This window comes from Salvelinus fontinalis, chromosome 1, assembly GCF_029448725.1.
Source record: "Salvelinus fontinalis isolate EN_2023a chromosome 1, ASM2944872v1, whole genome shotgun sequence".
Taxonomy (NCBI): domain Eukaryota; kingdom Metazoa; phylum Chordata; class Actinopteri; order Salmoniformes; family Salmonidae; genus Salvelinus; species Salvelinus fontinalis.
This window is the reverse complement of record NC_074665.1, coordinates 38,487,735-38,501,421: the sequence shown is the minus strand read 5'-3', so window position 1 is coordinate 38,501,421 and position 13,687 is coordinate 38,487,735. Positions and strand designations below refer to the sequence as shown.

The 13,687-nt window shown below is 48.5% G+C and overlaps 1 protein-coding gene across 3 annotated transcripts in view; it reads left to right on the top strand.

Moving 5' to 3' along the window:
* LOC129854009 (fibroblast growth factor receptor 2-like) overlaps window positions 1-13,687 on the top strand; it is a 107,714-nt gene that overhangs the window by 71,948 nt on the left and 22,079 nt on the right. For all 3 annotated transcript variants that reach the window (XM_055920617.1, XM_055920610.1, XM_055920600.1), the window contains exons 12-13: window positions 5,012-5,122; window positions 10,494-10,684. In XM_055920617.1, coding sequence (XP_055776592.1) covers window positions 5,012-5,122; window positions 10,494-10,684 — 302 coding nt within the window. The remainder of the gene's footprint in view (window positions 1-5,011; window positions 5,123-10,493; window positions 10,685-13,687) is intronic.

Genomic DNA, 13,687 nt, shown 5'->3' with positions numbered 1-13,687 from the left:
CCAGAGGACATTTCTCCAAAAAGTACGATCTTTGTCCCCAAAGACATGGCGGTTTTGGAGCAGTGGCTTCTTCCTTGCTGAGCGGCCTTTCAGGTTATGTCGATATAGGACTCATTTCACTGTGGATATAGATACTTTTGTACCTGTTTTCTTCAGCCTCTTCACAAGGTCCTTTGCTGCTGTTCTGAGATTGATTTGCACTTTTCGCACCAAAGTACGTTCATCTCTAGGAGTCAGAACGCATCTCCTTCCTGAGTGGTATGACAGCTGCGTGGTCCCATGGTGTTTATACTTGCTTACTATTGTTTGTACAGATGAACGTGGTACCTTCAGGCGTTTGGAAATTGCTCCCAAGGATGAACCAGACTTGTAGAGGTCTACAATTTGTTTTCTGAAGTCTTGGCTGATTTCTTTGATTTTCCCTTGATGTCAAGCAAAGTTTGAAGGTAGGCCTTGAAATACATCCACAGATACACCTCCAATTGACTCAAATTATGTAAATTAGCCTATCAGAAGCCTCTAAAGCCATGACATAATTTTCTAGAAATTTCCAAGTTGTTTAAAGGCACAGTCAACTTAGTGTATGTAAACTTCTGGACCCACTGGAATTGTGATACAGGGATTTATATGTGAAATAATCTGTCTGTAAACAGTTGTTGGAAAAATGACTTGTGTCATGCACAAAGTAGATGTCCTAACCGACTTTCCAAAACTATAGTTTGTTAACTCAAAATTTGTGGAGTGGTTAAAAAGCGATTTTTAATGACTCCAACCTAAGTGTATGTAAACTTCCGACTTCAACTGTACAAATTTCAAGCAGACCACCATAGTCCCTGTGCCCAAGTAAGCGAAGGTAACCTGCCTAAATGATTACCGCCCCGTGGCGCTCACATTGGTAGCCATGAAGTGCTTTGAAAGGCTGGTCGTGGCTCACATCAACAGCATCCTCTCGGACACCCTAGCCCCACTCCAATTTGCATATCGCCCCAACAGATCCACAGATGTCGCAATTTCATTTGCACTCCACACTGCCCTTTCTCACCTGGACAAAAGGAACACCTATGTGAAAATGCTGTTCATCGACTACAGCTCAGCGTTCAACACCATAGTGCCCACGAAGCTCATCACTAAGCTAAGGACTCTGGGACTAAACACCTCCCTCTGCAACTGGATCATGGACTTCCTGACTAGCCCCCCCAAGGTGGTAATGGGAGGCAACAACATGCCTGCTATGCCCGTCCTTAACACTGGTGCCCCACGCGTGTGTACTTAGTCCCCTCCGGTATTCCCTGTTCACCCACGACTGCGTGGCCAAACACGACTCCAACACCATCATTAAGTTTGCTGATGACACAACAGTGTCTGGCCACGCCTGATCACCGACAACGATGAGACGGCCTATAGGGAGGAGGTCAGAGAACTGGCAGTTTGGTGCCAGGACTACAACCTCTCCCTCAATGTGAGCAAGACAAAGGAGTTGATCATGGACTACAGGAAAAGGCGGGCCGAACAGGCCCCCATTAACATTGACGGGGCTATGGTGGAGCGGGTCAAGCGTTTCTAGTTCCTTGGTGTCCACATCATCAACGAACTATCATGGTCCAAATATACCAAGATAGGGGGCCTCCCGGGTGGCGCAGTGGTCTAGGGCACTGCATCGCAGTGCTAACTGCGCCACCAGAGTCTCTGGGTTCGCCCCCAGGCTCTGTCGCAGCCGGCCGCGACCGGGAGGTCCGTGGGACGACGCACAATTGGGCTAGCGTCGTCCGGGATAGGGAGGGTTTGGCCGGTGGGGATTTCCTTGTCTCATCGCGCTCCAGCGACTCCTGTGGCGGGCTGGGCGCAGTGCACGCTAGCCAAGGGGGCCAGGTGCACGGTGTTTCCTCCGACACATTGGTGTGGCTGGCTTCCGGGTTGGAGGCGCGCTGTGTTAAAGAAGCAGTGCGGCTTGGTTGGGTTGTGCCTCGGAGGACGCATGGCTTTCGACCTTCGTCTCTCCCGAGCCCGTACGGGAGTTGTAGCGATGAGACAAGATAGTAATTACTAGCGATTGGATACCACGAAAATTGGGGAGAAAAGGGGATAATTTTTTTTTTTTTTTTAAATAAATAAAATAAAAATATACCAAGATAGTCGTGAAGAGCGCACGACAAAACCTTTTCCCCTTCAGGAGACTGAAAAGATTTGGCATGGGCCCCCGATCCTCGAAAGGTTCTACAGATGCACCATCGAGAGCATCCTGACTGGTTGCATCACCGCCTGGTATGGCAACTACTCGGCATCTGACCGTAAGGTACTACAGAGGGTAGTGCGAACAGCCCAGTTCATCACTAAGGCCAAGCTTCCTGCCATCCAGGACCTATATAATCGGCTGTGTCAGAGGAAAGCCCATACAATTGTGAGAGACTCCAGTCACCCAAGTTATAGACTGTTTTCTCTGCTACCGCACGGCAAGCGGTACCGGAGCGCCAAGTCTAGGACCAAAAGGCTCCTCAACAGTGTTTATCCCCAAGCCATTGGACTGCTGAACAATTCATAAGAATCGCCACTGTACAATTTACATTGAACCCCCCCCTTTTGTACACTGCTGCATAGCCACTTTGCACCCCACCTATATGTACAGATTACCTCAACTAGCCTGTACCCCTGCACACTGACTCGGTACCGGTGCCCCCTGTATATAGCCTAGTTATTGTTATTCATATTGTGTTACTTTTTATTTATTACTTTTTTATTTTAGCCTACTTGGTAAATATGTTCTTCTTCTTGAACTGCACTGTTGGTTAAGGGCTTGCAAGTAAGCGTTTCACGGTAAAGTCTACACTTGTTGTATTCGGCGCGTGTGGCAAACAAAGTTTGATTTGATTTGACTGATACCATTACCAGTCCTATGTAAATCACCAAGGAAGTGTAGTTGAGCATGTCACCCATGGTGACAGGTTTCCAGGACATCTTCCTTCCCCCCTGCTGCTTCTTATCCCCATACTTGTTGGTATTACTAATTAGTGTTCCCAGTACAGAGGTGGTAAAGTAGAGCTGAAACAACTGTAAGGGGGTGTATGTTTCATCACTAACCAACTGTGGGCCTTCAGGTCATTTGGGTTTAACCCTAAATTGTTCTGGCTCCTCATCATCTTCAAGGATCCTATGCCACCTGTCCTCAGTTTCATTGCCCTCTGTTTTGCTGCTTCAACTCCCTCTTTTCTTTTCTTTGTGTAGTGGATGTAGAACCATCAGACGGGGTGATTGAAACTGTAGTAGGGGTGGTTGAAACTGTAGTAGGGGTGGTTGAAACTGTAGTAGGTGTGGTTGAAACTGTAGTAGGGGTGGTTGAAACTGTAGTAGGGGTGGTTGAAACTGTAGTAGGTGTGGTTGAAACTGTAGTAGGGGTGGTTGAAGAGGAGTGGGGCCTTTGTTGAGTGGTGGATGTATAACCATCAGACGGGGAGATTGACATAGCAGTGGGGGGTGAAGATCTTGACCGGCGAGGGCGTTTGCTGCGGAGGGGTGGATCCCAAACGCCATCATCCAAATCCTCTGCATCTATGCTTCTGGTGAATAAAATAAAGGGATATATTGTTGTAAGACACAGAATTACAGTTGACAAAATTTACAACACAACATTACTGTAAAGTAAAAATACCAAGCCTAAACTTTATCTGTACAGTGACTCACATAGAAGGTGTGAAGCACAGACATAATGTAAACAGTAACACTTTGGAGACTAAGGGAGAGGTGAGAACCACAAATAAACAATGGCCATGAGAGTTTAGTGGCCTCTCCAAAGTTACAAGGATGAAACTTAGAACAGCAAACTGAACTAATATGAAACATAGACAATAATTACTTTGGAATTATATAACTTGTTACATAGGCCTATTTAAACTAAATCCAAAGCACAAAAAGTAAACAATTTATAAAAAACAAAATGCATATAGTAAGTTAGCTAAAAAAAAGTCATTAAAATAATTTACTGCCAGATATAGGAGTGGATCCAATCCTTCTCGAATCTTCGTCGGCTGAATCAAAATCCTCGTTGTCCAAATCGCTCCCCTGATCCGAGTCCGACGTATTTAAAGTTTCAATATCGGTATACTTATTCATAGCTGCCTTCTTTTTAGGTTCCTGTTGAATATTCTTAGTTTTCCCCTTTTTTTCTTAAGAAGACATATTTTTGCTAAACAATGAAATCTGTTTACAATGTAATGTAGCGTGCTCAGTGTCTCTCGTATCTGAGCCAGGTAGCAATAGGTTGCATTACGCATAAAAGGTTCTAGGCCTTGCTTTGTCCAACCCAGGTAGCCAATCCCCTGTGTAATGGATGCCTACAGCGGGTAAGCAGGCAACATCATATATTTGATGCGCAAAGATATAGTCACTCGGTGGACATTCAATGTTGCCATTAAGTCAAACATAATCAGATAACATTGGAAATTGGCTAGATTTCTTCCTACCTACCTAAGGATTCATTTGATAGCCCCCATGTAGCTATAGCTCACACACAGACCAAATCGCAACTTACATTTTAAGATGTTTGCTGTTTGGTGAAAACATTGTATAAAATAAACATTATGACTCTCGGGGCTGGTGATCAATAATGGTAGGTCACAGGCAGAAAAATAAGTTGATCCTCATGTAGGTAGCAGCCATCTTGAAATGAAGTCATCGGCTCGGCCTGCCCTTGTAAATTCATATGCCCATATTTGGTAGAAAGCCACACCAAAGATTTGAAGGCACCGATCAATAGCCAAGATACTCAGCTTTCTGCAGACACCCTGCTTTTCCAAACTGAATTGAATAAATAAAAAATCTAATAGGGTCCCCAAATATGGGGACTTTACATTTAAGAGGTTTAACTGAGCGAGCCAGGACCAACCAAGAGGGAGGGCTAGTTAACAGGTAATGATGCTGACAGGTAATGAAATGAATGCAGCCTATAGCATTGCGCATGTGTCTGTTATTCATGAATATGTATTTCTGTATTTTCATCCCTCCTCCTGCCCCCCTCCAGACGATGCTACAGAGAAGGACCTGTCTGATCTGGTGTCAGAGATGGAGATGATGAAGATGATCGGTAAACACAAGAACATCATCAACCTGCTAGGGGCCTGTACACAAGATGGTGAGTACAAGGGGCTTTACCATGACTTACTCTGTACCTCTCCCATACATCTACAGTCTTGGCCAAAAGTTTTGAGAATGACACAAATATTAATTTCCACAAAATTTGCTGCTTCAGTGTCTTTAAATATTTTTTGTCAGATGTCACTATGGGATACTGAAGTATAATTTCAAGCATTTCATAAGTGTTAAAGGCTTTTATTGACAATTACATGAAGTTGATGCAAAGAGTCAATATTTGCCGTGTTGACCCTTCTTTTTCAAGACCTCTGCAATCCGCCCTGGCATGCTGTCAATTAACTTCTGGGCCAAATTAACTTCTGGGCCAAATCCTGACTGATGGCAGCCCATTCTTGCATAATCAATGCTTGGAGTTTGTCAGAATTTGTGGGTTTTTGTTTGTCCACCCGCCTCTTGAGATTGACCACAAGTTCTCAATGGTTTGGGGAGTTTCCTGGCCATGGACCCAAAATATCAATGTTTTGTTCCCCGAGCCACTTAGTTATCACTTTTGCCTTATGGCAAGGTGCTCCATCATGCTGGAAAAGGCATTGTTCATCACCAAACTGTTCCTGGTTTGGTTGGGAGAAGTTGCTCTCGGAGGATGTGTTGGTACCATTCTTTATTCGTGGCTGTGTTCTTATGCAAAATTGTGAGTGAGGCCACTCCCTTGGCTGAGAAGCAACCCCACACATGAATGGTCTCAGGATGCTTTACTGTTGGCATGACACAGGACTGATGGTAGCGCTCACCTTGTCTTCTCCGGACAAGCTTTTTTCCAGATGCCCCAAACAATTGGAAAGGGGATTCCTCAGAGGAAATGACTTTACCCCAGTCCTCAGCAGTCCAATCCCTGTACCTTTTGCAGAATATCAGTCTGTCCCTGATGTTTTTCCTGGAGAGAAGTGGCTTCTTTGCTGCCCTTCTTGACACCAGGCCATCCTCCAAAAGTCTTCGCTTCACTGTGCGTGCTGCCCTTCCTGAGCAAGTTCTGTACTGGTGGTGCCCCGATCCCGCAGCTGAATCAACTTTAGGAGACGGTCATGGCGCTTGCTGGACTTTCTTGGGCACCCTGAAGCCTTCTTCACAACAATTGAACCGATCTCCTTGAAGTTCTTGATGATCCGATAAATGGTTGATTTAGGTGCAATCTTACAGCAATATCCTTGCTTGTGAAGCCCTTTTTGTGCAAAGCAATGATGACGGCACATGTTTCCTTGCAGGTAACCATGTTTGACAGAGGAAGAACAATGATTCCAAACACCACCCTCCTTTTGAAGCTTCCAGTCTGTTATTCGAACTCAATCAGCATGACAGAGTGATCTCCAGCCTTGTCCTCGTCAACACACACCTGTGTTAACGAGAGAATCACTGACATGATGTCAGCTCCTTTTGTGGCAGGGCTGAAATGCAGTAGAAATGTTTTTGGGGGATTCACTTCATTTGCAAGGCACTCTTCATAACATTCTGGAGTATATTCAAATTGCCATCATACAAACTGAGGCAGCAGACTTTGTGAAAATGAATATTTGTGTCATTCTCAAAACTTTTGGCCACGACTGTACTATTAATATGGTGTTGAATATCAGAACTGAATCTACATCAGTATTTCATCCACACACACGACAAAACCTCTCCCACCAAAAAAAAAACTTCCGGCGCCGAGCAAGATGGCTGCCTCGCTTCGCGTTCCTTGGAAAATATGCAGTATTTTGTTTTTCTATGTGTTATTTCTTACATTGGTACCCCGGGTGATCTTAGATTTCATTACATACAGCCGGGAGGAACTACTGAATATACGATTAACGTCAACTAACCACCGTTCCTACCAGGAATATGACTTTCCCGAAACGGATCCAGTGTCTTGCCTTCCACCCAATACAATGGACCTGATCCCAGCCGGCGAAGCTACACGACGCCGAAAAAGGGGCAAACGTAGCGGTCTCCTGGTCAGGCTTCGGAGACGAGCACATCGCGCTCCACTCCCTAGCATACTACTCGCCAATGTCCAGTCTCTTGACAATAAGGTTGATGAAATCCGAGCACGGGTAACATTCCAGAGAGACATCAGGGATTGCAACGTGCTCTGCTTCACGGAAACATGGCTAACTCAAAAGACGCTAACGGAGTCGGTGCAGCCAGCTGGTTTCTTCACGCATCGCGCAGACAGAAACAAACATCTTTCTGGTAAGAAGAGGGGCGGGGGGGGTATGCCTCATGATTAACGAGACGTGGTGTGACCATCATAACAACACTCAGGAACTCAAGTCATTCTGTTCACCTGATCTAGAACTCCTCACAATCAAATGTAGACCGCATTATCTACCAAGGGAATTCTCTTCGGTCATAATCACAGCCATATATATTCCCCCGCAAGCAGACACATCGATGGCCCTGAACGAACTCTATCTGACTCTCTGTAAACTGGAAACCACACACCCTGAGGCTGCATTCATCGTAGCTGGGGATTTTAACAAGGCTAATCTAAAAACAAAACTCCCTAAATTCTATCAGCACATCGATTGTCCGACCAGGGCTGGCAGAACTCTGGACCATTGTTATACTAACTTCCGCGACGCATATAAGGCCCTCCCCCGCCCTCCTTTCGGAAAAGCTGACCACGACTCCATTTTGTTGATTCCAGCCTACAAACAGAAATTAAAACTACAAGCTCCCGTGCTCAGGTCTGTTCAACGCTGGTCCGACCAATCTGAATCCACGCTTCAAGACTGCTTCAATCACGCGGATTGGAATATGTTCCGCACGGCGTCCAACAACAACATTGAAGAATATGCTGATTCGGTGAGCGAGTTCATTAGGAAGTGCATTGACGATGTCGTACCCAGAGCAACGATTAAAACATTCCCAAACCAGAAACCGTGGATTGACGGCAGCATTCGCGTGAAACTGAAAGCGCGAACCACTGCTTTTAACCAGGGCAAGGTGACCGGAAACATGACCGAATACACACAGTGTAGCTATTCTCTCCGCAAGGCTATCAAACAGGCTAAGTCCCAGTACAGAGACAAAATTGAATCGCAATTCAACAGCTCAGACACAAGGGGTATGTGGCAGGGTCTACAGTCTATCACGGATTACAAAAAGAAAACCAGCCCCGTCGCGGACCAGGATGTCTTGCTCCCAGACAGGCTAAATACCTTTTTTGCCCGCTTTGAGGATAATACAGTGCCACTGACACGGCCCACTACCAAAACCTGCGGGCTCTCCTTCACTGCAGCCGAGGTGAGTAAAACATTTAAACGTGTTAACCCTCACAAGGCTGCAGGCCCAGACGGCATTCCCAGCCGCGTCCTCAGAGCATGCGCAGACCAGCTGGCTGGTGTGTTTACGGACATATTCAATCAATTCTTAGCCCAGTCTGCTGTTCCCACATGCTTCAAGAGGGCCACCATTGTTCCTGTTCCCAAGAAAGCTAAGGTAACTGAGCTAAACGACTACCGCCCCGTAGCACTCACTTCCGTCATCATGAAGTGCTTTGAGAGACTAGTCAAGGACCATATCACCTCCACCCTACCGGTCACCCTAGACCCACTCCAATTTGCTTACAGACCCAATAGGTCCACAGACGACGCAATCGCAACCACACTGCACACTGCCCTAACCCATCTGGACAAGAGGAATACCTATGTGAGAATGCTGTTCATCGACTACAGCTCAGCATTTAACACCATAGTACCCTCCAAACTCGTCATCAAGCTCGAGACCCTGGGTCTCGACCCCGCCCTGTGCAACTGGGTCCTGGACTTCCTGACGGGCCGCCCCCAGGTGGTGAGGGTAGGTAACAACATCTCCACCCCGCTGATCCTCAACACTGGGGCCCCACAAGGGTGCGTTCTGAGCCCTCTCCTGTACTCCCTGTTCACCCACGACTGCGTGGCCATGCACGCCTCCAACTCAATCATCAAGTTTGCGGACGACACTACAGTGGTAAGCTTGATTACCAACAACGACGAGACGGCCTACAGGGAGGAGGTGGGGGCCCTCGGAGTGTGGTGTCAGGAAAATAACCTCACACTCAACGTCAACAAAACAAAGGAGATGATTGTGGACTTCAGGAAACAGCAGAGGGAGCACCCCCCTATCCACATCGACGGGTCAGTAGTGGAGAAGGTGGAAAGTTTTAAGTTCCTCGGTGTACACATCACGGACAAACTGAATTGGTCCACCCACACAGACAGCGTTGTGAAGAAGGCGCAGCAGCGCCTCTTCAACCTCAGGAGGCTGAAGAAATTCGGCTTGTCACCAAAAGCACTCACAAACTTCTACAGATGCACAATCGAGAGCATCCTGTCGGGCTGTATCACCGCCTGGTACGGCAACTGCTCCGCACACAACCGTAAGGCTCTCCAGAGGGTAGTGAGGTCGGCAGAACGCATCACCCGGGGCAAACTACCTGCCCTCCAGGACACCTACACCACCCGATGTCACAGGAAGGCCATAAAGATCATCAAGGACAACAACCACCCAAGCCACTGCCTGTTCACCCCGCTATCATCCAGAAGGCGAGGTCAGTACAGGTGCATCCAAGCAGGGACCGAGAGACTGAAAAACAGCTTCTATCTCAAGGCCATCAGACTGTTAAACAGCCACCACTAACATTTAGCGGCTGCTGCCAACATACTGACTCAGCTCCAGCCACCTTAAAAATGGGAATTGATGGAAATTATGTAAAAATGTACCACCAGCCACTTTAAACTATGCCACCTAATATAATGTTTACATACCCTACATTACACATCTCTTATGTATATGTATATACTGTACTCTATATCATCTACTGCATCTTGCCATCTTATGTAATACATGGACCACTAGCCACTTTAAACTATGCCACTTTATGTTTACATACCCTACAGTACTCATCTCATAGGTATATACCGTACTCTATACCATCTACTGCACCTTGCCTATGCCGTATGTACCATCACTCATTCATATATCTTTATGTACATATTCTTTACCCCTTTACACTTGCGTGTATAAGGTAGTAGTTGCGGAATTGTTAGGTTAGATTACTTGTTGTTTTTACTGCATTGTCGGAACTAGAAGCACAAGCATTTCGCTACACTCGCATTAACATCTGCTAACCATGTGTATGTGACTAATAAAATTTGATTTGATTTGTCATTTTTGTCATGTTTGACTCTGTCATTCACAAATTGTCAGCGTTCAAGTTTTCAAGATAAAATCCTGATGCCCATATTCCCTGATTGACTCGGTTCCTTCAATACTCAAGATTCATCCCTCTCCCCCAATTTGTAAAGCAGTGATCAGTCAGTGTGGAGTCCTAAATGTGTGCATGTGTCCTCTCTCTCTCTCTGTCTGTCTGTCTCTTTTTCTCTCTGTGACAGGCCCTCTATATGTGATAGTGGAGTATGCCTCTAAAGGGAACCTGAGGGAATACCTACGCGCCCGCAGGCCCCCTGGCATGGAATACTCCTACGATATTACCCGCTGCTCAGATGAACAGCTCACCTTCAAGGACTTGGTCTCCTGTACCTACCAGGTGGCACGGGGCATGGAATATCTGGCCTCACAGAAGGTACACACACACACACACAAACACACATACAACATGTTCATTCTCACCATTCTGCTAGGTAGACACACTTCCTTGGCATTGCACTGGGTCCTTGTGACTAGGGCTTTAGCCACGGTGGTTGTGTAAAAAGTGTGTGTTCATCAATATTGTCCCCTAAAAACACATCTCTAGCCACCTGTCCAAATCTCAGCATTGTCTCTCTCTATCACACAAATCCTCTCTGTGTGGACAATTGAAGAATAGCGTTTTCACAACCCATTCACAACTGGCAATGGGCACTTTAGCCAAACACTCCATCACGCTCCTGCTCACTAGAGGAATGTGACAGAGCCTAGAGCATACAATCACACAGTATGCTAACACACACACACACGTATACACACACACTCTGGCATGCAGACAGGCACCTAAACACACATGCACAGGCAGACATACACACCTAGGTGCACAAACAAATTCTACCATGTATCTGTCATGAATCTTCCTCCAAATTCAGGCACGTTTGTCGTGCATGTATTTTGTTGTCATGTTATATTAGGTAGTTTGTGTTACTTTAACCTTTTCACGCATGAGTTCCAAATATCTCTAACAGTCGCCCCAGCGTGAGTTTTTTTTATGCACGTGATGTCAGAATGCACTCACTGTGACGGTTGTTCTCCTCCTCATCTGAGGAGGAGCATGGACCGGACCAAAACGCAGCGTGTTGATAAGACATGATGAATTTATTAGACAAGACGAACACGAAGTACACTTGATAAATTACAAAACAACGTAGACAGACCTGAACATGAGAACTTACAATAAACGAAGAACGCACGAACGGGAACAGACTAGACAAAACGAAACAGTCCCGTGTGGTACATAAACTGACACGGAAGACAATCACCCACAAACAAACCGTGTGAACAGCCTACCTTAGTATGGTTCTCAGAGGAAACGTCAAACACCTACCCCTGATTGAGAACCATATAAGGCTAATTTCCAATGAACCTAAACATAGAAACACATAACATAGACTGCCCACCCAGCTCACGTCCTGACCCACTAAACACAGCTAAACAAAGGAAAATAAGGTCAGGAACGTGACAGTACCCCCCCCCCCCCAAAGATGCTGATTCCGGCCGCAAAACTGAACCTATAGGGGAGGGTCTGGGTGGTCCACGGTGGCGGCTCCAATGGCCACCCTCCAAATTAACCCACCTGGATTAAAGGACAGCACCGGACTGAGGGGCAGCACCGGACTGAGGGGCAGCACCGGACTGAGGGGCAGCACCGGACTGAGGGGCAGCTCCGGACTGAGGGGCAGCACCGGACTGAAGGGCAGCACCGGACTGAGGGGCAGCTCCGGACTGAGGGGCAGCTCCGGACTGGCTGACGGCACTGGCTGGTCATGGCTGGCTGACGGCTCTGGCTGGTCATGGCTGGCTGACGGCTCTGGCTGGTCATGGCTGGCTGACGGCTCTGGCTGGTCATGGCTGGATGACGGCTCTGGCTGGTCATGGCTGGCTGACGGCTCTGGCTGGTCATGCTGGATGACGGTTCTGGCTGGTCATGGCTGGATGACGGCTCTGGCTGGTCATGGCTGGATGACGGCTCTGGCTGGTCATGGCTGGATGACGGCTCTGGCTGGTCATGGCTGGATGACGGCTCTGGCTGGTCATGGCTGGATGACGGCTCTGGCTGGTCATGGCTGGCTGACGGCTCTGGCTGGTCATGGCTGGCTGACGGCTCTGGCTGATCATGGCTGGCTGACGGCTCTGGCTGGTCATGGCTGGCTGACGGCTCTTGCTGGTCATGGCTGGATGACGGCTCTGGCTGGTCATGGCTGGATGACGGCTCTGGCTGGTCATGGCTGGATGACGGCTCTGGCTGGTCATGGCTGGCTGACGGCTCTGGCTGCTCATGGCTGGCTGACGGCTCTGGCTGCTCATGGCTGGCTGACAGCTCTGGCTGACGGAAGGCTCTGGCTGCTTCTGTCTGGTGGAAGGCTCTGGCTGCTCCTGTCTGGCGGAAGGCTCTGGCTGCTCCTGTCTGGCGGACGGCTCTAGCGGCTCCTGTCTGGCGGACGGCTCTAGCGGCTCCTGACTGGCGGACGGCTCTGAAGGCTCAGGACAGACGGGCGGCTTTGAAGGCTCAGGACAGACTGGCGGCTTTGGAGGCTCAGGACAGACGGGCGGCTTTGAAGGCTCAGGACAGATGAGCGGCTTTGAAGGCTCAGGACAGACGGGCGGCTTTGAAGGCTCAGTACAGACGGGCAGCGCAGGCGCCGCTTGACAGACGGACAGCTCATACGGCGTTGGGCAGTTCAGGCGCCGCTGGGCAGACGGCAGACTCTGGCCGGCTAAGGCGCACTGTAGGCCTGGTGCGGGAACTGGAGGTACCGGGCTGAGGACACGCACCTTAAGGCTAGTGCGGGGAGCAGCAACAGGACGCACAGGACTCTGGAGGCGCACAGGAGGCTTGGTGCGTGGTACCGGAACTGGAGGTACAGGGCTGGAGACACGCACCACAGGGCTAGTGCGTGGTGGAGGAACAGGGCTCTGGAGACGCACAGGAGGCTTGGTGCGTGGTGCCGGAACTGGTGGTACCGGGCTGAAGAAACGCACCATAGGGCTAGTGCGTGGAGGAGGAACAGGGCTCTGGAGACGCACAGGAAGCCTGGTGCATGGTGTAAGCACTGGTGGTACTGGGCTGGGGCGGGGAGGTGGCGCCGGATATACCGGACCATGCAGGCGTACTGGCTCCCTTGAGCACTGAGCCTGCCCAACCTTACCTGGTTGTATGCTCCCCGTAGCCCGACCAGTGCGGGGAGGTGGAATAACCCGCACCGGGCTATGCACATGTACAGGAGACACCGTGCACTCTACCGCATAACACGGTGTCTGCCCGTACTCTCGCTCTCCACGGTAAGATCGGGAAGTTGGCGCAGGTCTCCTACCTGACTTCGCCACACTACCCTTTAGACCCCCCCCCACCAAGACATTTTTGGGCTTGACTTACAGG